Consider the following 23,101-nt stretch of genomic DNA (forward strand, 5'->3'; position numbering starts at 1 on the left):
CCACTTGTCCTATATAGGGTTACGGGTAGTGCTGGAGCCTATCCCAGCTGTCTCTGCCAGAAGGCAGGAAAACACTTGGGGGGGGTAATGGAATACATGTAATGGGAATACATATTTAAAATACAAAATATAAGTAACTATATTCACTACGGTTACAATTAAATAATTGGTATTTAGAATACAGTTACATTCATAAAGTATTTTGAATACTGAAGAGATTAATTTGCATTTTATTGTCATTTGTTTAATTTAATATTTAGTCCTTTCAGATGGAAAAATGTATACATATAAATGATGCGATCCAAAGTGCATTTGAACAGCGGTGAAACACTTTCTTATGATGTGTTACATTCATAAGAGCAGACAGAGAAGTAAGTTTGAAGTAAGTTTGGAGCAGAAGCAATTGAAATAAACCTTGTGTAAATTGTCAGCTTTACGCTAAGCTAAAATGCCATTTCAAGCCATTTTACATGCACATGTTACCAGACACATATATGTCCCACCTCCATCACACAAAGTTTTCATTGGTAACATTGCAAAGGAAAAAAACATAAAAATCATTCAGACAGCAACATGATGGGACACTACGCTATAGATATGAAATATAATTAATTAGATGGTTTCATATTGAAGTACACAAAAATAACATTCAGGTGTCAAGGTGTTCATATAGGGTCTGTCTAAGATAACTATTTGCTCTCTAGGTGGTTTGCTAAAAAAAATAACATTAAATATTAAATATTTTGTATAATGTACATAATATAATGAAAATATAATATATGTAATATAATACATAAAAGGTAAAAAGTATTGTGTGATAATTATAATGAAGCAATGTTATTATTACTTTGAGATGCACTCTTCTGTGAGATACAATCATTAAAAACAGTTTTCAAGTGTTAAGATTGCCCCAAAACAATGCATGCTATTGTAATATTATGACTTTTTGTATTGAATACAAAATATGAAGTCTCACTCAATGTAAATATTTGAATTGTACCAGATCTGTTGGGACATATAAATGATTTTAAAAGACTGCAGGTCAATTTGATGTAGATAGAGATGAAGGAAAATGTAAAAAGTTACAATTGTGGGTCTACTCTATTTGATGAGAAATGTTTAAGTTATTGAAATCGCTGACTTCTCATTGTTTTAGTGTTTTAGCAAATCTGAACACAGTTTAAGGCATTTTGAAATCTCTTCTAAAACTCAATTATACTCAATGCAAAATGAACAATGTTAGTGTAGTCCGTAGGCTACAGTATGTGCATGAATATGATTTGAAAAAGTAATGTCGTCTTGTTCATGTAATATAATACAAAGATCTGGAGGTCAGGGTTTCAGGATTGTTTGAATACTTGTGTTGGATTAACTTGCGACATGTGTATGGTAAGACCATCTTGATTGACCATCTTGGTCAGATATCGTACATCAAACTCTCAGTGGGCGTGGCTGATGTCAGTGCAAAAGGTGCTGTGTGGGGGTGGTTATGCAGGGTTCTTTGCATCGGACATCTAAAGAGAGGGAGAAAGAGGCTATTAACCGCGGTCCATCCAATGGTGTGGTGCTTTTTAGAGTAGCTGTGGCGACGAGATTGTGTTGACGGAGGCTGTGATGGGTTGACAGGTGCGTGACAGTCGCGGTCAGTGCAAGCATGTATGCCAAAGGGAAGAGCAGCGTGCCATCGGACAGTCAAGCCAGAGAAAAGTAAGTTATATTGATCAGGGGCTGCAGGGAGAGGAAAATTCGCGATCATCTCTACAGTTCCTCACACACACACACATTTGGAAAGAAGAGATATGTCTGACAGTAGGCGCATATTCACTACTGTATGTTTCTTTACTCAAGTTACGTGCTTTTTTACATAATGGTGACCTCAGTATTAGGCTATAACGTTACAGTGTTACACTGTCAATGGTAGACATTGAATGGTATGGTCATGTATGCCTGTATGATTATCGACAGAAATATTGTTACCTCTATCGTTCAAGGTCAGAATTTCTCTGTAACAGCAGACTGGGAACAAACAGACAGTTTGCTTCCCGTTTTGTTTTTTACAAAGTGTTTTATGCGTTTTACGTTGGAGTGACCTTGTGATGGACTGGTCGGTTCGTTTCGTTTTAGACAGGTTGACTTGAAGCTAGAATTGATAAAAGCTGTGTTCACGACAGGTTTGGACGGTATTAATGTTATGGGTTTTTGGTTTTGTTGTTGCTTGTTTTTTAAATTGCATTTTAGAAATAAAACTTTTTTTAATGAGGATAAAATTACTGAGTGTACCTTTAAAGGTGGCCTCATTGTTTGTTGGGGTTTTTGTTAATTATCTGCAGGTCAGTTACATCTGATAGGCCTTGTAATTGATTGGCTTCAAAGGTAGGCTATGGTAATTTGTAGTGCTGCTTGGTTTCTCTCACTTTTCTGTGTCGATAAACTTTAATCTTAGTTTATGTCTCTAAATGTATTTATTTATTGAAAGCTGTACTACTACGCATTATATGATGTTTTACCCTGTGAATTTCATTGTTTTTAAATAGACAGTCATTTCAAATCAGATAAGACACTCCAAAAAAGTTGGACAGTTGACAGTGTTTACCATTGTGAAATATCACCATTTCTTCTAATAAAACGTATTAAGCGTTTGGACACTGGAGACACATATTTGTTAAGTTTAGGACATGGAATTTTCCCCCATCCATCCATTATGTAGGTCTCATGTAGCTGCACAATTGTACGGGGTCTTCGTTGCCGGGTGATGTGCTTAATAATGCGCCACACATTCTCTGTCTGAAGACAGGTCAGGACTGCAGGCAGGCCAATCTAACAGCTTGGATATATATATATATATATATATATATATATATATATGTTTAATATTTAAAGATAACTATGTATAATTATATATTGAAGATAAATATGTATAATCTTTATATATTGAATTAATGTTATATGAGGGGCTTTCTCAGCAAATATTTGTATATGCGATTAATTGCGATTAATTAATCGGGACACCATGTAATTAATTCGATAAAAAATTGGATTGACAGCCCTAATATATATATACACATATACATATGAATTGGCAGTATACAGTATATATAAAAAAATCACATAGGTGAATTAAAGGTAAAACATCATATTATGTGTAGTTATGGTGCTTTCAGTATAGAAAATGGTTCATATAATTTACAAATCACTCTTTTTTTTCTTCTTATTAGAATTTTTAAAACTGTCACAACCTTTTTGGAATTGTGGTTGAATTTGATGTGGTGAAAAAGCTCTGTCAAAGCAGTTGCTTTCAGTATAAAGGAGAATTTCCTGCTGCTGGAACACAGTTTTCCCACAGAATGCTTGGCCTCAAATATTTCTCTCCATCATTGATATACAAGCAGCATCACTCCGGCCTGACTGTAGGTTAAGTAAGCGTGATGGAACGGCTTAGAAACTGACTAGGAGTCACTCTTTCTATCTTTAGCCATAATACACACACACGCACACACGCACGCACGCATGCACGCGCACACACACACACACACACATACACACATGTGCCATTCAACCTGCTTGGAATCCCAAAAAGTTAAGCCGTTTCCCCTTTAGTTTAATATAACATTGGTCTATGTATCCTGTAGTTGTAAACTAGACTATTTTTTGTTATGCTTGTAAGTTGTAAGACTTCACATTTTCTCCCCTTTTTCATCTGCTAGATAAGCTGGCATTTCCTGTTGTCGAAGAAAGAGGCATTGTTTCATTGGCTATTGTGTAACATGCTCTTTTAAATGCATGTTTTGGTCAAACACCATTTCCTGTCATATTTGAATACATCAGACACATGCTCTCAGAATCATTGTTGCAGTTGCACCTTGTCTCTGTTTCATTCAAATTATTTCTATGTTCAGTTATTATGAGAAATATGAGCAAAATCTCATCCTATTAACCTTAGAGAAGAACTCAGGCCCAAGCTAAATTAATCCAGACTTGGGCTGAGGAATGTACTGTAACAGTTTCCTGTCCCCACTGCAGGATATGAGTTTCATTCCTTAGATTTACCAAAAGGCCACTTTTCCCTCCATAATTTTTTTTTATTGTTCTTCATAACTCCATTTCACCTGTTTTTGACTGAATGGCAAAGTGGAAGCTCTGCTTTCTTTTAATTATGACAATGTCTTTATACAGCATGTCTTATAGCTGAAGTGCGTAATTTCTGTGCCACTAGTGTCAGCAAACAGAATTATTAAAATAATTACAGTTCTGATATATTAAATCTAACAAAAATAGGTTAAATATTACATCAATATTACATCTTCTGTTACAGTTTTAGTCTGGAAGACCCCATTAGACATACTGCAACCTTCCCCTGAGGAACAGCCTCACTTTATACACCAAAAGCTCTCCTAATTTTCTTCACTCCATTCAAGTTCACTACCTTGTCTCCACAGTACCAAAACTTTTCTCTGCATGTCCAATCTTAATAAGCAAAATAAGCACTCTTGTCCAGGTCTCAAGAATGTTGTGACTAACCAATTCATCCCTGCTGTGAAGAATTCCATGGCCTAAGAATGTAGCCAAGATTGATAAGAAAATGCCAATTTTGTTTTTCTGTGACTTTTCCCCAAAATCTTTACAGCAGGTCATTTTAAAACCATACTACTGTACAGTATGTATTAAGATTGAGGATGCAGTTAATATAAATGAAAGGTCTACACAAAATTAAAATATTTTAATAAAAAATATGTTTGTTAATTCAGATATCCTTCCAAGCTCTTTAAAGGCTTTTAAATATTTGCGTAAGAGCTAATTTGAAAGGAAACAAGATAATTATTATAAATGTTTGGCTACTGTTTTTTACAGACCTCTTTAACATTCTATAACGATAATAAACTGTACAGATATAATTGGGATTATGTAGAGTAAGCCAGTCATTATCGCAAAATAAGCCCGGCAGGGTTATCAGGACACCAGTGTGAACTAGACTACAGTCAACTATATAGTTTAGCGATAATCATACAAACATTTTTACTGGCTGAATGCTATAACTCACAAATCACAATCATTAACATCTCAGGTTACTTTTACTGTAACCCCTGTTCCCTGATAAAAGCGGACCGAGATGCTGTGCTGATTTAGCACTTTGAGAACATCTTTAGGTGTGACCAGCTGTGAATATGTGTGCAACACGTCAATGAAATTGACTAGAGTTTATAGCCTCTGCTGATGACATCATTGGATGCACCTGTAGTAGGGCTATAAATTGATGCATCACAGGTAATTTGTCTGAAGAGAAGTCCTGGGGCATCCCAGTGTGGCAATGAAGCGCAGCATCTCATTCCGATTTTATTAGGGAACAGGGGTTACAGTTAAGTAACCCGAGATGTTCCCTATCAAAATGCTACACTTTGATGCTGTGCTGATTTAGTGCTTTGGGAACGAGAATACCCACACCACTGCACTGTGGATGTCCGGACCACCTACGGTTGTGTAGTGTGCTCACAAGAGCACGAGAGGTCTGACATGAGCTTGTGATGTCGACTCAAGGACATAAGAGCCTGGAGTGGCATGAACATCCAAACTATAAAATCTTATGAATGTGTGCGGAGAGGACCAGCCTGCCACATCACAAACATGCTGCAGAGGGACACCTCTAGCCAAGGCTTTAGAGGAGGCGATCCCTCTGGTAGAGTGAGCCCTGATACGTACTGGCGAAGCTTGACCACGTGCCTCGTAGGCCAGGGCAATAGCGTCCCTCACCCAATGCAACATTTTCTGCTTGGTGGCGGCCGCCCCCCCCGTTGTGGCCCCATGGCAAACGAATAGTTGCCCTGACTTACGCCACTGGCTAGTGCGGTGGACATAAGTCTGAAGGGCATGTACTGGACAAAGTCCGTGAAGACTTTCCTGCTCCGTTGTTGTAAACAGCGGGGAGCAGAAGGCTTTGAGAGTGACCAGATGTACAGTCGAGAATGGAACCTTAGGCAGGTAGTCAAGACGAGGGTGCAAAATTGCTTTAGCCATTCCTGGGGCAAAATATAAGCAGGCTGGCAAGACACACAGAGCCTGTAGATCCCCAATTCTTTTTAGAGAAGTAATTGCCATAAGAAAAACCATCTTGAGAGTAAGAAGTTTATCAGACGCTGACTCTAGAGGTTCGAAGGGGGTCTCAACCAGACCCTCAAGGACTATTGCTAAGTCCCATGAAGGGATCCTGGTCCTACCAGGAGGTCTCAGTCGCATGGCTCCACGAACGAAGCAAGCAAGCAGAGGATGTCTCCCCAATGGCACCCCGTCACATGAAGGTTCCACAGCTCGGGCCGGGGATGAAATATTGTCCCCTGCACCAGGGACAAAATGTCCCTCCTGTCCGGAATCGCCCAAGGCGTGCCGTCGAGGAGAACCATACCCTGTTCGGCCAACGCAGCACAATCATGAGACCTAGTATTCGTTGATACTGACGAACAGTGCAACCTTGGCCTAGCCTGACTTTGCTCAGGGTGTTCTGAATGGACACGATTCGAGCGGGAGACAATTGTGCCGGCATCATGATCGAATTCCATACAATGCCCAGATAGGTATGTAATTTCCTGAGTGGGAGAGAGAATGCTCTTTTTGACGTTGAGTCTCAGACCCTGAGAAACTATATGAGCTAAGACGATATCCCTGTGCTGAACTGCCAGTTCTTGTGACTGTGCTAGTATCAGCCAGTCATCTATGTAATTCAGAATGCGGAAAGCCCCGGAGTCGCAAAGGAGCCAGTGCTGCATCCATGCATTTTGTGAATGTGCGGGGTGATAGGACTAGGCTGAATGGAAGAACCCGATATTGGAAAGCTTTGCCCCCGAATGTGAACCTCAGGAACTTCCTGTGTTGTGGCAGAATTTATTTATGAAATATGCGTCCATGAAATCAATTGTGAACAACCAGTCGTGATGTTGTATTTGAGACACGACCATCTTGACAGTTAACATCTTGAACTTGAACGCCCTGATTGAGCGATTCAAGCCTCGAAGGTCTAAAATCGCACGCAACCCCCCACCCTTCTTGGGAACTAGGAAGTATCTGCTGTAGTAACCTGACTCTTTCTCTGGAAGGGGATCATGTTCTATGGCCCCTTTGACCAAGAGATTTTGCAGTTCTTTCCACAGTAGACATGCTTGTTCTGGTTCACAGTAGTGGAGACCACGCTGTTGAAACACTGAGGACGGCGATCGAATTGAATTCTTTAGCCTTTTTCTACTGTTCTTAGAACCCACATAGAAACACCTGGCAGTAGCTTCCATGCTGCCAGGTTCTCTGAGATGGGTATCATTTTTGACACTTCCTGTTGTGGGGATGTCGAATATTCCGCATCCTGGATTAAGGCAGGAAGCAACGGAACACCCAACATTTTACTGGAAACTTCTAACTCCTGAAACACCAGAGGCGGCAGGAATGGAGAGGTTTCGTGGGGGTATCGGGAAGGTACAGGTGAATGCTTCACGCGCCCCGACCCGAGGGGGGCTACTCCCACAAGGCTGTAATTACCTACGGCACTCTGCCTGCGGCCGAATCACAGCAGTGCTGATTTAGGACCATATAGCACGATTGCGAGTGTGATATTGCTTATATACAACAGTTCAATGAACAAGTAAATTAATTTTTTTTGGAAAAACCGATCATAAAAACGCATCTGTGCTTGGAACTACTTTCTTACGTGACGGATCAGAATCTGCCGTTGCTGGTTCAAAACAAATGATGCGTCCATTAATTCAAAAAGTTCATTTCAGAAATAGTATCACGGCTTGTGCTGTTTCTAACAAGTCATTGGATAAACAAGGATAGATGGCTGGATGTGTGTGTGTGTGTGTGTGTGTGTGTGTGTGTGTGTGTGTGTGTGTGTGTGTGTGTGTGTGTGTGTGTGTGAGAGAGAGAGAGAGAGAGAGAGAGAGAGAGAGAGAGAGAGAGAGAGAGAGAGAGAGAGAGAGAGAGAGAGAGAGAGATGGAGTGTGTACGATCACCTGTTGCCACACCCATTCAGAGATGCTGTCAGCATTCTCAGTGAAAAACAGACGTCCAAGCAGGGAATTCCTCTCTATTTCGCTGTAGCCATTTTAAACAGTATGTATCAAATGTGGAAACTCCGATAAAAGGTAAGCACATGAGTTCTGTAATAAATCAGTCAGTTGTGTCTCTCAGCATGAGCCTTAATCCTGAAGTTGTCTGTTTAAAGACCTTTAAAGCTATTTCCTAGCTTTGGTAATGTATTAGTAATAGGAGCGATCACGCAGCGCTGTTCTATGACAACAATGACTAACAGATTCACTTTACATCACAAACTGGCTCATATTACACACAAAAATTATCTTTTGCCACCACCAGCTGGTTAAAATATGTCATTTAATAAATAAAGACAGTAACTCCTAACAGCTCTGTACTGCTCTTACACGTTAGTTTAGAATGGCATGAACACAAGCAGATTGATTACACACACACAGTGAAGCGTCCAAGTGCTGATGCTGTCAGACCATCAGTGCTCATGGAACGTCTCTCGTTCAATCAGATTAGAGGACCGGAACTATCTGTGGTATATGTATTATATATAAAGATACATTTTATATAATAATTGTAAAATTTATTTAACAAACCTTGAAATTGCTACAGAAACCCTACAGAAATTTCTAAATATAGTATTTATATAATATATTTTGTATATCATGTGCATAGATATGCATGTCTGCAATCCTCCCCCTCTTAGCCATTATTACCATTATTGATGTAATTTTCATGCACACTGTTGAACTAGATCCCTGCATCCATTGAGAAGTCTTACTATTATGGAGTGTTTTGTTGAAAAAAAAAAAAAGGTGACTTGTCTATGTCATCAGGTAATTTACAAACAATGGTTAAAATATATTTTTTTTGTCTACTGTCACTCTCCTTCTTCCTTTTCAGCTCTAATCATTAATCAATTATGAGTTCTCCTTTTCTCTCTCCTCCTCTCCTGTATTTCCTGTTTCTCCTCTGCCACCCTTCTCTATTTTTGTCTTTCTGTATCGTCATTCTCTCTTCTCACTTTCACTGCACCAAATGTGTAACACATAGCAGGACTCACCCCAAATATATAAGAACTACACACACATAATATTTACTCCAGGAAATGTAAAATTGGCAAAGCATGTCTGTGAGCATTATCTTTTAGTTTTAGACTGTTGAAGCCTGATGGTTTCCTTGTCAATCCAGTCAGTAGCTGTAGGGATTTTGCTCATTTTGAGAAAAAGAAAACACGTCTGGAATATTGCTGTCTCTGTCTATTCTTCATCAATAGAATATGAACGTTTGCTGACAACCTCAGGATTATTAAATCTTAAGAGCTCTGCTCAAGACCCCCTGTGCTCCTCCAACATCCAGATCTCCTCCCTCAGTCACATTTGTCTTTGATATTGGTTTGCCAATGTTCTTTAAATATGCTGTCTTTATTCCAGCCGGTTCTGCTCTCTCTGTCATACAAACATTAACTTTTTGTTGTGAATTTGGTTTGTGCATTTACGGCACATTTGGAGGTCATTTAGTGCATCCAGAGTTGTGTGTATATAAACTAACAGCAGAGTGAAAATTTATTTTGTCTGCATGTGAAATATATACTGCCTGTCCAAAAAGTAGTTGTACACCCTAATATTGTGTTGGACAGCCTTTAGCTTTGATTACGGTGCACATTCGCCATGGCATTGTTTCGACAACCTTATGCAAAGTCACAACATTTATTTCCATCCATAGTTGCATTCATTTTTGGCCGAGATATTGTATTGATGACGGGAGAGTCGAACCACTCAGGAAAGTCTTCACCAGCACATCCCAAGACTTTCAAAAGGGTTAAGATCAGGAATCTGTGGTGGCCATTTCATGTGTGAAAATTATTCCTCATGCTCTCTGAACCACTCTTTTACAATTTGAGTCTGATGAATCTTGGGATTGTTGTCCTGGAATATGCAGTGCCGTCAGGGAGGAAACAAATCCATTGATGAGATAACCTGGTCATTCAGTTCATTCAGGTAGTCAGCTGACTTAATTTTTATTGCAGCATAACACTGTTGAGCCTAGACCTAAGCAACTGAAGCAACCCCAGATCATAACACTGCCTTCAGAGGTTTGTATAGTAGGCACTATGCATGACGGGTCCATTGCTTCATTCTCTTCCCTTCTTACCCTGACACGCCCATCTCTTTGGAATAGGGTTAATCTGGACTCATCAGATCACATGACCTTTTTCCATTGCTCCACAGTCCAATCTTTATGCTCTCTAGCAAATTGAAGTAGTTTTTTCTGATTAGCCTCATTAACAAGTGGCTTTATTGTGGTCACACAGCTGTTTAGTCCAAATCCTTTAAGTTCTCGTTGCATTGTGTATGTGGAAATCCCCTTACTTTCACTATTAAGCAAAGCAGTGAGTTCTACTGTCGATTTTTTACGATGAGACTTCACCAAGCATTTTAGTGGTCTCCGATCACAATCATTCAATATTTTTTCCAAACACATTTCTTCCATGAAGCTGATGGTTCACCACTATCCTTCCAGGTTTTACATTTACATTACATTTATGCATTTGGCAGACGCTTTTATCCAAAGCGACTTACAGTGCACTTATCCCCCCGGAGCAACCTGGAGTTAAGTGCCATGCTCAAGGACACAATGGTGGTGGCTGTGGTGATCAAACCAGCAACCTTTTGATTAACAGTTATGTGCTTTAGCCCACTACGCCACCACCACTCCAATAATGGTGGTTTTAATAATCTGTTGGACAGTTCTTAACCCAATTCCAGTTATTTCAGATATCTACTTAGTTGTTTTCTTCACTTGATGCAGGCCAATAATTGCCCCTTCTGAAATACAGTAATGTCTTTTCCACGACCATGGGATACGTATTCGAAATGGTTGTTTAAGAAATGAGAAGCTGCACACTGCATCAGTTAGGGTTAAAAGAGTAGTTGCCCGCTGAAACATATTAATCACAGCAATAATGATCCAATCATAGACTCTTAAGTATCTGTTTATTTATATCCAAATGCCGACTTTTTGTTTGGACAGGCAGTGTAATAAGATTTGACCCTACCTGAAATGCTAGAATTTGATATGATGCTGCTAGACTGCACTGACTCAGGTTCACTCACGAATTCACTATGATGATTTTAAAAGATTAATTTTGAAAATGTTATGTTTTACTACAGTTGTTCTCAGATGGTTTTAACATAGAAGATTTTACATTGAACATCATGTGGCAAACCAACACAGTGCCAACATTCTTAATTGTTCTATATATAATTAATGTAATCAGGGTCATACTTTCTTTTACCTTTTGTAGTTTTGTTTGTTGTTTTCAAGAATGAAGGCATGTCATGCAACCTGGCCACATTGGTATTCAGCTAATTTGGCTAGATTCTACAAAGAAACCAATTGTGACGAGGACTCGGGCTGGTTGGAATCCATGTGCGGTTTAAGGGGAGGTGTCAACTCGGGACGAGCAGACGGAGTCCGCAGACACACACAGTGAGAGGAGGACGGGCAGGCTCGTAACAAGAACAGGCAGTGGGTCAGGGCAGGCAGCGAACGATCGTGGGTGGAGAACAGGCAGAGTAAACTAGGCAGGCGGCAAACTATCGAGGTCGGGAGAAACAGGCTAGACTGGTACACGAGATAAACAAGAAAACGGGTAGAACGCTCAGAAATGTGGCCGGGGCTAACAAGACTTCGCGAGGAGGGAATTCACAGGCACGGTTTAAATAGACAGGGGCAATGAGAGGCAGCTGGGAACAATCAGGGCAGTTAATACTCGGGCGAGTGCGATCGCCGCTGGACAGGGAGAGAGACGCCCTCGTCGGTGTTTGTGACAGAGCCCCCCCCCTGCGAGCGGCTCCTGACGCGAAGACGAGACCTGCGCCGGGGTCTTCCCCGAGGTCGAGGGGCCGGTCTTTCCGGGTTGGCTCGGTGGAACTCGGTGATGAGGTTGGGATTGAGGATGTCGTCGGTGTCGACCCAGGATCTTTCCTCCACTCCGTACCCCTCCCAGTCCACCAGGTACTGGATCCGACCTCGGCGTCGCCTTGAGTCAAGTAGTTCTCGTACCTGGAACGCCTCCTGCCGTCTAGGAACAAGGGAGGGGGCCGTGGGTACCCTCTTCGTCTGCCCTCGGGGGTCGGCCGGTTTGAGTAGGGAAACATGGAAGGTAGAAGAAATCGCGGTAATCAGTGGGGAGTTGTAGCTGAACGGAGACAGGATTGATCTTTCTGAGGATCTTAAAGGGACCCACATACCTGGGGCTGAGTTTCTTGCTGGGCAGGCGGAGACGGAGATCGCGGGTGGATAGCCAAACCCATTGGCCAGGAGTGTAGTTTGGACCGGGTCGGCGGTGTCGGTCTGCCTGGGTCTTGGAGCGGTTCATGGCTCGTTGTAGGTGCACGTGCGCCTGGTCCCATACTGTCTCACTGCGTTGGACCCAGTCGTTGACCGCAGGGACCTCTGACGGCTCGCTGGACCAGGGGAATAGTGGGGGCTGGTACCCCAGGACGCACTGGAAGGGGGTCAGGTTGGTGGAAGGCTTGAGCAGGGAGTTCTGGGCGTACTCAGCCCATGGGAGGAACCGGCTCCAATCTGACTGGTTTTGATGGCAGTAGGTGCGTAGGAACCTGGTGATTTCCTGGTTGAGGCGCTCTGCCTGGCCGTTGGACTGAGGGTGGTAGCCGGACGAGAGGCTGAGGTTTACATTTAGAAGGCGGAAGAAGGCTTTCCAAACCCTAGAAGTGAACTGGGGCCCCCGGTCCGAGACGATGTCCTCCGGCAGGCCGTAGAGACGGAACACATACTGGAAGAGGTGTTCGGCGGTTTCCAGGGCGGTGGGCAGTTTGGGAAGAGGGATGAGGCGACACGCCTTTGAGAAACGATCCACGACGGTGAGTATGGCTGTGTGTCCTCGGGAACGGGGCAAGTCGGTGACAAAGTCCACTGCTATGTGGGACCAGGGACGCTGAGGTGTAGGCAGGGGCTGAAGAAGTCCGGCCGGCGACTGCTTGGGGACCTTTGCTAGGTTGCACGGTCGGCACCTCTGGACGAAGTCAGCGGTGTCCTCAGAGAGTGTTTCCCACCAAAAGCGGTTTCTCAGGAGGCGTGTGGTAGCAGTGATGCCGGGGTGTCCGGAGTTTGGGGCGTCATGTACCCAGCGGAGTACTCTCTCCCGGAGGCTGGGGGGCACGTATGTCCGGTCCGGCGGGCACTCGGGAGGAGGCGGGGCAGTGGCACCGGCTTCGGCGATGTCGGCCATGATGTCCCACTGGACGGGGGCTAGGATGAGCGCCGGGGGGACGATGGGTTCGACCGTGGTTTTCTGGGGTTCGATTTCGTATTGCCGGGAGAGCGAGTCGGCCTTGGTATTCCTGGATCCAGGGAGGTAGGTGATGGTGAAATCAAATCGGGTGAAAAACAAGGCCCATCTGGCTTGTCTGGGGTTGAGGCGCTTGGCTGAGCGTAGGTATTCGAGGTTGCGGTGGTCGGTGAGTACTTGGAAAGGGTGCCTGGCCCCCTCCAGCCATTGTTGCCACTCCTCCAGGGCGGCTTTAATGGCCAGGAGCTCGCAGTTGCCGACGTCATAATTTTGTTCGGCGGCAGTGAGTTTACGGGAGTAGAAGGCACAGGGGAATAGTTTCGGTGGGTCGCCCTGGCGCTGGGAGAGCACGGCGCCTATGCCGGTGTTGGAGGCGTCCACTTCAACCACAAACGGGAGGTCAGGGTCTGGGTGATGCAGGATGGGAGCGGTGGTGAATCGCTCCTTGAGTTGGGCTAGGGCCAGGAGGGCTTCGGTGGACCAGTGGAGTCTAGTTCGTCCCCCTTTTACCATGGCGGTGAGTGGAGAGGCGATGGTACTGAAGTTCTTGATGAACCTGCGGTAGAAGTTGCCAAAGCCCAGGAAGCGTTGGAGCCCCTTCACCGTGGTGGGTTGGGGCCACTCCTGGACGGCCTGTACTTTGTTGTCGTCCATGGCCACTCCCTCTGGGCTGATCACGTACCCCAAGAAGGCTACCGACCTCTGGTGAAACTTCGCACTTCTCGGCTTTGGCGTAGAGTTGGTGTTGGATTAAGCGCTTGAGCACTGTTCTGACTTGACTCACGTGTTCCTCGAGCGAGTCGGAGTAGATCAGGATGTCGTCAATGTACACTATAAGGCATCGGTTGAGCATGTCCCGGAAGATGTCGTTGACAAAGGACTGGAACACGGACGGACTGTTGGATAATCCGAGCGGCATAACCAGGTATTCGTAGTGGCCGCTGGTGGTGGAAAAGGCGGTCTTCCACTCGTCTCCCTCCGGATCGCGGATCAGATTGTAGACGCTCCTTAGGTCTAGCTTGGTATAGATTTTTGTGGTTCAGTAGTTGTTCCAGGGCCGCGGGCACTAGGGGCAGGGGTACGGAATTTGACAGTAACGTCGTTGAGGCCCCGGTAATCTATACAAGGACGAAGGGAGCCGTCCTTCTTGCCCACGAAGAAGAATCCGGCTGCTGCCGGGGAAGTGGAAGGCCGGATGAACCCCTTGGCCAGCTCCTCCTCGATGTAGGACTTCATGGCCAGGGACTCAGGCTCGGACAGGGGGAAGATTCGGCCACGGGGTGGCGAGGCTCCGGGTTTCAGTTCTATGGCGCAGTCACTTGGCCGGTGGGGCGGTAGAAGGGATGCTTTGGCTTTGCTAAAGGCCTTGCACAGGTCGGTGTATTCATGGGGTATCAGTGAGGTCACGTCGGAGACCTTCTGAACCTTGGTGCCCCCCAAGGTGGGAGGAATCACGGTCCTCAGGCATCTAGTCGAGCAGTGAGTCCCCCACTGAGCGATCTGGTTGGTCTGCCAGGAGATTCGTGGGTCGTGGAGTCTGAGCCAGGGGTAGCCGAGGATTACTGGATGGTGGGGGGAGGTGACGACGTTTAGGCGCAGGGTCTCAGTGTGCAGTGCGCCCACCTGCAGGAGGACGTCGGAGGTGGTGTAGGTCACACGTCCTGTGCCCAGGGGGCGACCGTCTAGCGCCGCCACTGTCAATGGAGGAAGGCAAGCCGTTAGGGGAATATTATGCCGTTTACAAAACCCTTCGTCAATGAAGCTTCCCGCTGCACCAGAATCTATCATAGCTTGGGTGTTCACGCTAAATGATGGATTGCTGAGCTTAACGGGCACTTCGAGACAGTCCCCGGCTGAAGAGGAAGAGAGCAGTAAACTCACCCCGGGGTGCTGAGGGTCGGGTGGTCTCGTCGGGCAGGTTGCGCGGACATGTCCGGCTTGGCCGCAATACAGGCAGAGGTGGTTGGCCAGGCGGCGCTCTTTCACCTCCTGAGTCAGGTGGGCTCGGTCGAGTTGCATGGGTTCCGAGGTTGTGGGATGCTGGGGTGTCGGCGCGGGCTGCAAGGTCAGTCTGCCCGGACGCCTGGAGCGGATGAGGTTATCCACACGGATGGCCAGCGAGATGAACTGATCAAGGGAGACCCCCTCGTCGCGACAGGCCAGCTAAGACTGGAGGGCCGTATTCAGCCCCTGGCGGAAGAGGAGTTTCAGGGTGCTCTCGAGCCAGCCGGTTTGTGTGGCGAGGGTACGGAAAGTGAGGGCGTAATCCGCTGCTGTGCGATTTCCCTGGCGGAGCGCCAGCAGCTGCTCCCCGGCGCTCTTTCCGCTCTCTGGGTGGTCGAAGACATCTATCAGGCTTTGCATGAATGAGTCGAATGTGAATTGCGCGAACCCCTGGTTGGTCCAGACCGCTGTCGCCCAGTCGAGCACTCGGCCAGTGAGCACTGAGCTGACGAATAAGATTTTGCTCTCATCGGTGGGGTACAGCGTTGGCTGTTGCGAGAGGAAGATCGAGCATTGCATTATAAAGCCCCTGCATTTGGCGGGCGTGCCGTCGAATTTCTCGGGAAGCGCTAGACGAGGGGTGGCGGAAGAGGGGGGGCCCGGTGAAACCGAGGACGCGAGGTTGGGCGGAGGCGCGGCGGCTGCGGGCATGGAAGCAGGCGCCGGGAGGTTTTGGTGGGAAGCCTGAACGGTGCGCATAATCTCTTCCATGGCGGAAGTGAGTCTTCCGAGCTGGTGCTGCTGAGCGGCCAATAGATTTGCTTGGGTAGCAAGCTCCTCCGACATGCGGGCGATAACCGCTGGATCGATGGGCGGCGAAGTCTTCTGTGACGAGGACTCGGGCTGGTTGGGATCCATGTGCGGTTTAAGGGGAGGTGTCAACTCGGGACGAGCAGACGGAGTCCGCAGACACACACAGTGAGAGGAGGACCGGCAGGCTCGTAACAAGAACAGGCAGTGGGTCAGGGCAGGCAGCGAACTATCGTGGGCGGAGAACAGGCAGAGTAAACTAGGCAGGCGGCAAACTATCAAGGTCGGGAGAAACAGGCTAGACTGGTACACGAGATAAACAAGAAAACGGGTAGAACGCTCAGAAATGTGGCCGGGGCTAACAAGACTTCGCGAGGAGGGAATTCACAGGCACGGTTTAAATAGACAGGGGCAATGAGAGGCAGCTGGGAACAATCAGGGCAATTAATACTCGGGCGAGTGCGATCGCCGCTGGACAGGGAGAGAGACGCCCTCGTCGGTGTTTGTGACACCAATGAATTTGTGCAAAAATACTGCACAGTTTGATTGGATGCGCTGTCTTTGGCATCAAGAACAATACATATGGGTAGCGATGCACAATTTTATTTTATTAATTGTTATTTTAATTGTATTTTATTATTTGCATGTATCATTGTTTTTCCCTGCTTTACATGAACATTAGGAAAGATCTGCAACCCATTTTTACCCATGAGTCAAGGACTACTGCTTTACCACACTTAACATTCACAAATAAAATAAATTAATTAATGAATGTAATGGTAGATATATGCATTTATAGAAAATATGTGTCCTACTGTAAATCTGAAAGTAAAAACTTTAAATGAACTCTGAGTGAACACCCCAATGTTTGTACACCCTTAAAGTCTTTCTTGATTATGATCTAACTAGGAGCTGCTTTGACTCATTTGAGAAGCTTTATTAAATTCTCAACAGTGTTTTTTAACCATATTAGAAGAGACTGTACACAGCTAGAAGATACAAAGAGCTAAATTTAGTGCCACTTCAGAGCTATCCAATTTAAAGTGCTGTAAGTGATTTTAGCCATTCTGGAACTTCCATGAGACTGAGCCGTTGAATAAGACACGCCCCTTTCCAAACCACCGTCCTGCTATGATAGTGTTGAGACTGTCACCGAACAGTAGCAGTAGTAGGAGCAGCAGTGCGTCTTCTCACAGTTGTAAGCAACAATAACAAAAAAACACCCTCAGCTGACAACTGTTATGAATTTAAATATGATACTAAACTAGCAGGGCTTGACATTAACACTTATTCGTTTGTCCGGGACAAGTTGAATTTTGAATAGCCATAATTTTACTTGCCTGACTGGACAAGCAGCCTGATTAAAATGTCAATAATGAATGTTAGCTCAATACCGTGGGTTTGTTGGTATTGAGCACAATTTTTATAATTCCTGCATGTTTCACTTTCAAAATGCAGGGAATTCCCTCTAACGCATCACCCTCTCTCCTTCTCGCCTTCACTTGTGGTGCAGCATTCAGCAGCTAGTGAATGTGAGCGGTGGGGATGCGCAAGTTTACTGAACTTTAGTTCCCCGTCTGTCGCTCTCTTCGACGTTGTGTCAGAGAAGCGACACTAGGGGTCTCTCTTGAGCACCGAATATACCTCTGATCTATGAAAAAAGGCCAATGAGAAGTTGGCAGCTAGTATTTGCATACCCCGCCCCCGGACATACGGGTATAAAGGCGAGGAAATACTAGAGTTCATTCAGAAAATTTCTTCGGAGCCGATGGTTGTGCATGCTGTTCGCGTGAGATCACACCAGTTCCAGTATTCCTCTGACGCTCTGCATGCTGTTGGATTGACGGCGCATTACAGCGGCGATTTCTCCTTCTTTGCACGGCAGTGCAATTGCCCCTGGGCGCTTCGACAGTGCAGAAACCCAAACTCTAAGAGAGTTATTTAAAAGAGTGATTTCCTCTAAAAGAATGATTTTCTCTAAAAGAGCAATACACAGTGGCGTTGAATGTCCTTTTCAGGACGCGTCTTTAAAAAGATGCCCTTCCGCCTCTGTGTAGTTCCTGGATGCGGTAGAGTGCTCTCCGCTTCAGACGGCCACAGGCGTTGTCTTGTGTGTCTGGGTAGCGATCACACCGAGGCTGCGTTTGTGGATGGTTCATGCTCTCACTGCGAGAGCATGACCATGGCAACATTGCGGTCGCTGCTCGCTTTCGACCGAAAGCAAGCCACTTCAGCCGCCCCCCGCATTGCTCTTTCTTCCCACGGGATTTAGGATGGTGCGAGTGGCGCTGGAAGCGATCTGGGGATGGCAGCGGGTGCGGCTCCGTCGGGTATCCCCCTTGGATCCCCCGGCACGCTCGTTGACTCCCGTCCATGCTCGCAGTACCCCTCAGTAATGTGGACACCGAGGAACTTGAAACTGCTGACTCTCTCCACCGGTGCTCCATTAATGGTGATGGGGCTGTGTACTCTGTCTTTTCTCCTGAAGTCCACTACAAGCTCCTTGGTTTTACTGAAGTTGAGGGAGAGGTTGTGCTCCAGACACCAGCGTGTACACGGCGAACGTGCCAAATCCCTGCGCGCGGAGATCGCTACTCTTTTACTCAAAGACGCGATAGAGCCTGTCCCTCCAACCGAAATGGAGAAGGGTTTCTACAGCCCTTCATTGTACCCAAGAAAGGCGGTGGCTTACGACCGATCTTGGACTTGCGAGTTTTCAACTGGGCTCTGCTCAAACTCCCATTCAAAATGCTCACGCAAAAGTGTATATTAACATGCGTCCGGCATCTAGATTGGTTCGCAGCGGTAGACCTGAAGGACGCTTACTTCCACGTCTCAATTCTGCCATGACACCGACCCTTCCTATGGTTCACGTTTGACGGCCAGGCGTTCCAGTACAAAGTCCTCCCCTTCGGCATGTCTCTAAAAAGTTGCAGAGGCAGCTCTTGCCCCGCTCCGAGAAGCCGGCATTCGCATACTCAATTACCTTGATGATTGGCTCATACTGGCCCACTCCCGAGAGTTACTATGCGCTCACAGAGACCAGGTGCTCAAGCACCTCAGCCGCTTGGGGCTTCAGGTCAACCGAGAAAATTGCAAGCTCACCCCGGTTCAGAGCATCTCCTTTCTCGGCATGGAGTTAGACTCAGTCTCAATGTCCGCACGTCTCACCAACGAGTGTGCGCAGTCGGTGCTGATATGCCTCGCCAAATTCAAGCCGGGCACAACGGTCCCTCTAAAACTCTTCCAGAGGCTCCTGGGGCATATAGCATCCTCCGCCGCAGCCACGCCGCTGGGGTTGATGCATATGAGACCACTTCAGCACTGGCTTCAGACTCGAGTCCTGAGACGAGCATGGCACCGTGTGATAATCACCCCTGCCTGCCAAACCCTGGACAGACCTCTGCTTTCTACGGGCAGGCGTGCCCCTGCAGCTGGTGTCCCGACGTGTCCTGGTCACTACCGGTGCCTCCAGATTGGGTTGGGGCGCCATGTGCATAGGGCACTCAGCTGCGGGCCTTTGGAGAGGGGCCCCGCTGCGCTGCCATATCAATTGCCTAGAGTTGATGACTGTTTTCTTTGCCCTGCGGAAGTTTCTCCCGTTAATTTGAGACAAACATGTCCTAGTCAGGTCAGACAGCACCACTGCGGTAGCGTACATAAATCACCAAGGCGGAGTACTCTCCCGCCACATGTCACAACTCGCCCGTCGTCTCCTCCTTTGGAGCCAGCAGCGACTCAGGTCTCTGTGTGCCACTCACATCCCCGGCAAACTCAATGTGATAGCGGACGCACTGTAACGACAACGCTTGCCCAGCGGAGAGTGGAGGCTTCCCCCCCAGTTGGTCCAGCTGATTTGGGAACGATTCGGCAAGGCCCAGGTAGATCTGTTTGCCTCCCAAGAGACCTCCCATTGCCTGCTCTGGTATGTCCGAAAAGATGCTCCCCTCGGGGCAGACGCACTGGCACACAGCTGGCCTGCGGGGCTGCGCAAATATGTATTCCCCCCAGTGAGCCTTCTTGCACAGGTGCTGTGCAAGGTCAGGGAGGACCAGAAACAAGTCACACTAGTGGCTCCCTATTGGCCCACCCAGGCCTGGTTCACGGACCTCGTATTCCTCGCAACAGCCCCTCCCTGTCAAATTCCCCTGAGGAAGGACCTTCTTTCTCAGGGGCAGGGTCTTCGGCCCTTCTTTCTCAGGGGCAGGGCTCCAAAGGTGCATCCAGACCTTTGGAAACTCCACGTCTGGTCCCTGGACGGGATGCGGAAGATCTAGCTGGTCTACCACCTACCGTCGTAGACACGATCAACCAAGCCAGAGCCCCTTCCACCAGGCAGCTCTACGCCCTGAAGTGGCGCTTGTTCGCAGATTGGTGTTCTTCCCGGGCTGAAGACCCACAGAGGTGCGCATTTAGGTCAGTGCTCTTATTCCTGCAAGAGAGGCTGGAGGGGAGGCTTTCCCCTTCCACCTTAAAGGTGTATGGTGCTGCTATCGCGGCCCACCACGACGCAGTAGACAGCGAGTCCCTTGGTAAGCACGACTCAATCATCAGGTTCCTAAGAGGCGCCCGGAGGCGCCAAGCCTGTTCCCCTCCTGGGACCTCTCGGTAGTCCTCGCGGGCCTCCAGAGACCTCCCTTTGAGCCGCTAGAATCAGTTAGACTCAGGGCCCTCTCTCTAAAGACGGCCCTGCTGATCGCGCTCGCTTCCATCAAGAGGGTCGGGGACCTGCAAGCATTCTCTGTCAGTGACACTTGCCTGGAGTTCAGTCCGGCAGACACTCATGTGATCCTAAGACCGTGACCGGGCTACGTGCCCAAGGTTCCTACCACACCCTTTAGAGACCAGGTAGTGAACCTGCAAGCGCTGCCCCCTGTGTGTATTCTCCGCAATACGGTCCCCTTACGAAGCGGACCCGCGTTTTCTGCCCTCCGGTCGCCGTGTTGTAGCAACTCCCCCTCGCTGAGGCTGGATCTAACACTGCGCCACTCCCACGTGTCGCCTAAAAACACATGTGATGTATTCACCAATTTACCTCCCTGCCGGGTAGGTGTGGTCTCCGCAGGGTCTTTTCCCCCTGAAAGAATAGGAAATTGGGAAAGACCCCCTTCCCTCGATGCATGTAAGGGCCCCGGCCGTCTATTGCTCTATGCGAGAAACATAGAGAGAAAAGAGGCCCAGCCAGGCTTGGCCCGTTCCCAGGTTGGCAAGCGTTGCCTTGTTCCCCTGTTTAGGGTAACCAGAAGAACTCTGACAACTTTGTTTGGGGCATTGGGGAAGGGTACGTGCAGTCTGATACAGCCGGCCATCTTGGTACGTAAAACACTGGCCCGCTCCTGTGTCAGCAGAACACGTACATGGCTCAGTGCATGGCGTGATTTAAATTGGACCCCTAGTGTCGCTTCTCCGACACAACGTCTTCCATTTCCGGCTCCTCAGAAAAATCCTGAATGAACTCTAGTATTTCCTTGCCTTTATACCAGTATGTCCGGGGGCGGGGTATGCAAATACTAGCTGCCAACTTCTCATTGGCCTTTTTTCATAGATCAGAGGTATATTCGGTGCTCAAGAGAGACCCCTAGTGTCGCTTCTCCGACACAACGTCTCGTTCCCTCCATCAGGGAACAGAGGTTACATTCGTAACCTAGACGATTTTACACATATAAACGTGTATAACCTGTTAATAGGACATGCAAATGGATTTGTGCCACATCTCTATAAATGAGCGATGTGATATAAATATTGCTCCTGTTTATTATCAACACAGCTTTCTTCATCGCAAGTGCGCAACTTTGGAGAGATCTCATTTTCTCTGCCATGTGTATCAGTACATTTTAATAACCATATAACAATATACATTATAATATTATTAATACTATAACATTAATAAGTCACACAATGAAAACATGATCTATCTTTAATATGTCTATCTGTTTTGAATATACAACATTACTGATTTAGCTGCAAGGTTCTCTCAGGATTTTATCTGTTAACATTTTCAATGCATAAAGGTTCCATTTGTTAATGATAGTTAACAGCAGCTCTATCAAAATAGTTCCTGTCTCTCGCCTCAATGTCTTCTCACCTTCCATTTTCTGCAGGTTAGCTCTCTATGTGTATGAATATCTGCTACATGTGGGGGCTCAGAAATCGGCACAGACCTTCCTTTCAGAGGTAGGTCAACTTTTATTATACCTATACCTATATACAGTACACAATTAAAATGAAATTTTAATTGTGAATGATACATGAGTCGCAATTCCTCTGGTTGCCACACTGGCAGAACCTGTTGGAGGACTCCTAGGCACCCTGAAATATCCTTTTGTGAACTTAAATATATATTTCAAGTGTTTCAAACTTTTAATTTATGATGGGAAATTTTTTTCTAAATGCTGCTAAAGTGAACAAGTTGGCTGTGTATATACAGTATTTTGGAATCAATTCAAGACACTGTAGGTTTCTTTCAAGATCTTAATATTTATTTGTAGGCTAACAATATTAAACAAAACTGTTGATGTTATCTGATCCCAGCTACATTTAATTAGACTGGATATAGACCTGCGCTGGCATGAAAAAAACTGGGTAATGTGTTTCTGTTTAATAGAACTGTCTCAGAGAGATACAGCACAGGGTTGTAAGCTTATTTACACAAATTATCCAGAAAGTGAGCGTCCACTTGTTCAGCCCATTTAATCCCACCGATCATTTAACCATTTTAATTTCAATTGTGACTGAAATTTATACGGAAATTGGCTGGGTCTAAAAAGAGTCATTGATGTATTTTACAGAGTTGTCCATTACAAATGAAAGTGCAGATTGTCTTGATTTCATGTTTTGGAACAGTTTATATGAGAGGTGAAAATAGTCACATGTTAAGTGCAATTTAATTCCACTGTGCTCCTCTGAAAGATGATGTCTGTGTCAATAATAGGAAGCAAGAAAAACCATAATACACACAGCTACCATATTTTATAAATATATTCTTTAAAGGTTCTATTAATTTATTAA

The 23,101-nt window shown here is 46.1% G+C and overlaps 1 protein-coding gene across 12 annotated transcripts in view; it reads left to right on the forward strand.

The window, feature by feature from the left end:
* Positions 1–1,505: 1,505 nt before the first annotated feature.
* Positions 1,506–23,101, forward strand: part of ssbp2a (single stranded DNA binding protein 2a) — a 44,332-nt gene continuing 22,736 nt past the window's right edge. For 11 of the 12 annotated variants that reach the window (XR_007968572.1, XR_007968575.1, XM_052104362.1 and 8 more), the window contains exons 1-2: positions 1,506–1,707; positions 22,195–22,267. Coding sequence is in view for 10 of the 12 variants with exons in the window: in XM_052104362.1 (XP_051960322.1) it covers positions 1,655–1,707; positions 22,195–22,267 (126 nt within the window). In the remaining 2 variants the exon portion in view is untranslated. The remainder of the gene's footprint in view (positions 1,708–22,194; positions 22,268–23,101) is intronic. The other variant, XM_052104370.1, reaches the window with a different exon arrangement.

The sequence above is a fragment of the Xyrauchen texanus genome, chromosome 3, assembly GCF_025860055.1.
Source record: "Xyrauchen texanus isolate HMW12.3.18 chromosome 3, RBS_HiC_50CHRs, whole genome shotgun sequence".
In the NCBI taxonomy this organism is placed as follows: domain Eukaryota; kingdom Metazoa; phylum Chordata; class Actinopteri; order Cypriniformes; family Catostomidae; genus Xyrauchen; species Xyrauchen texanus.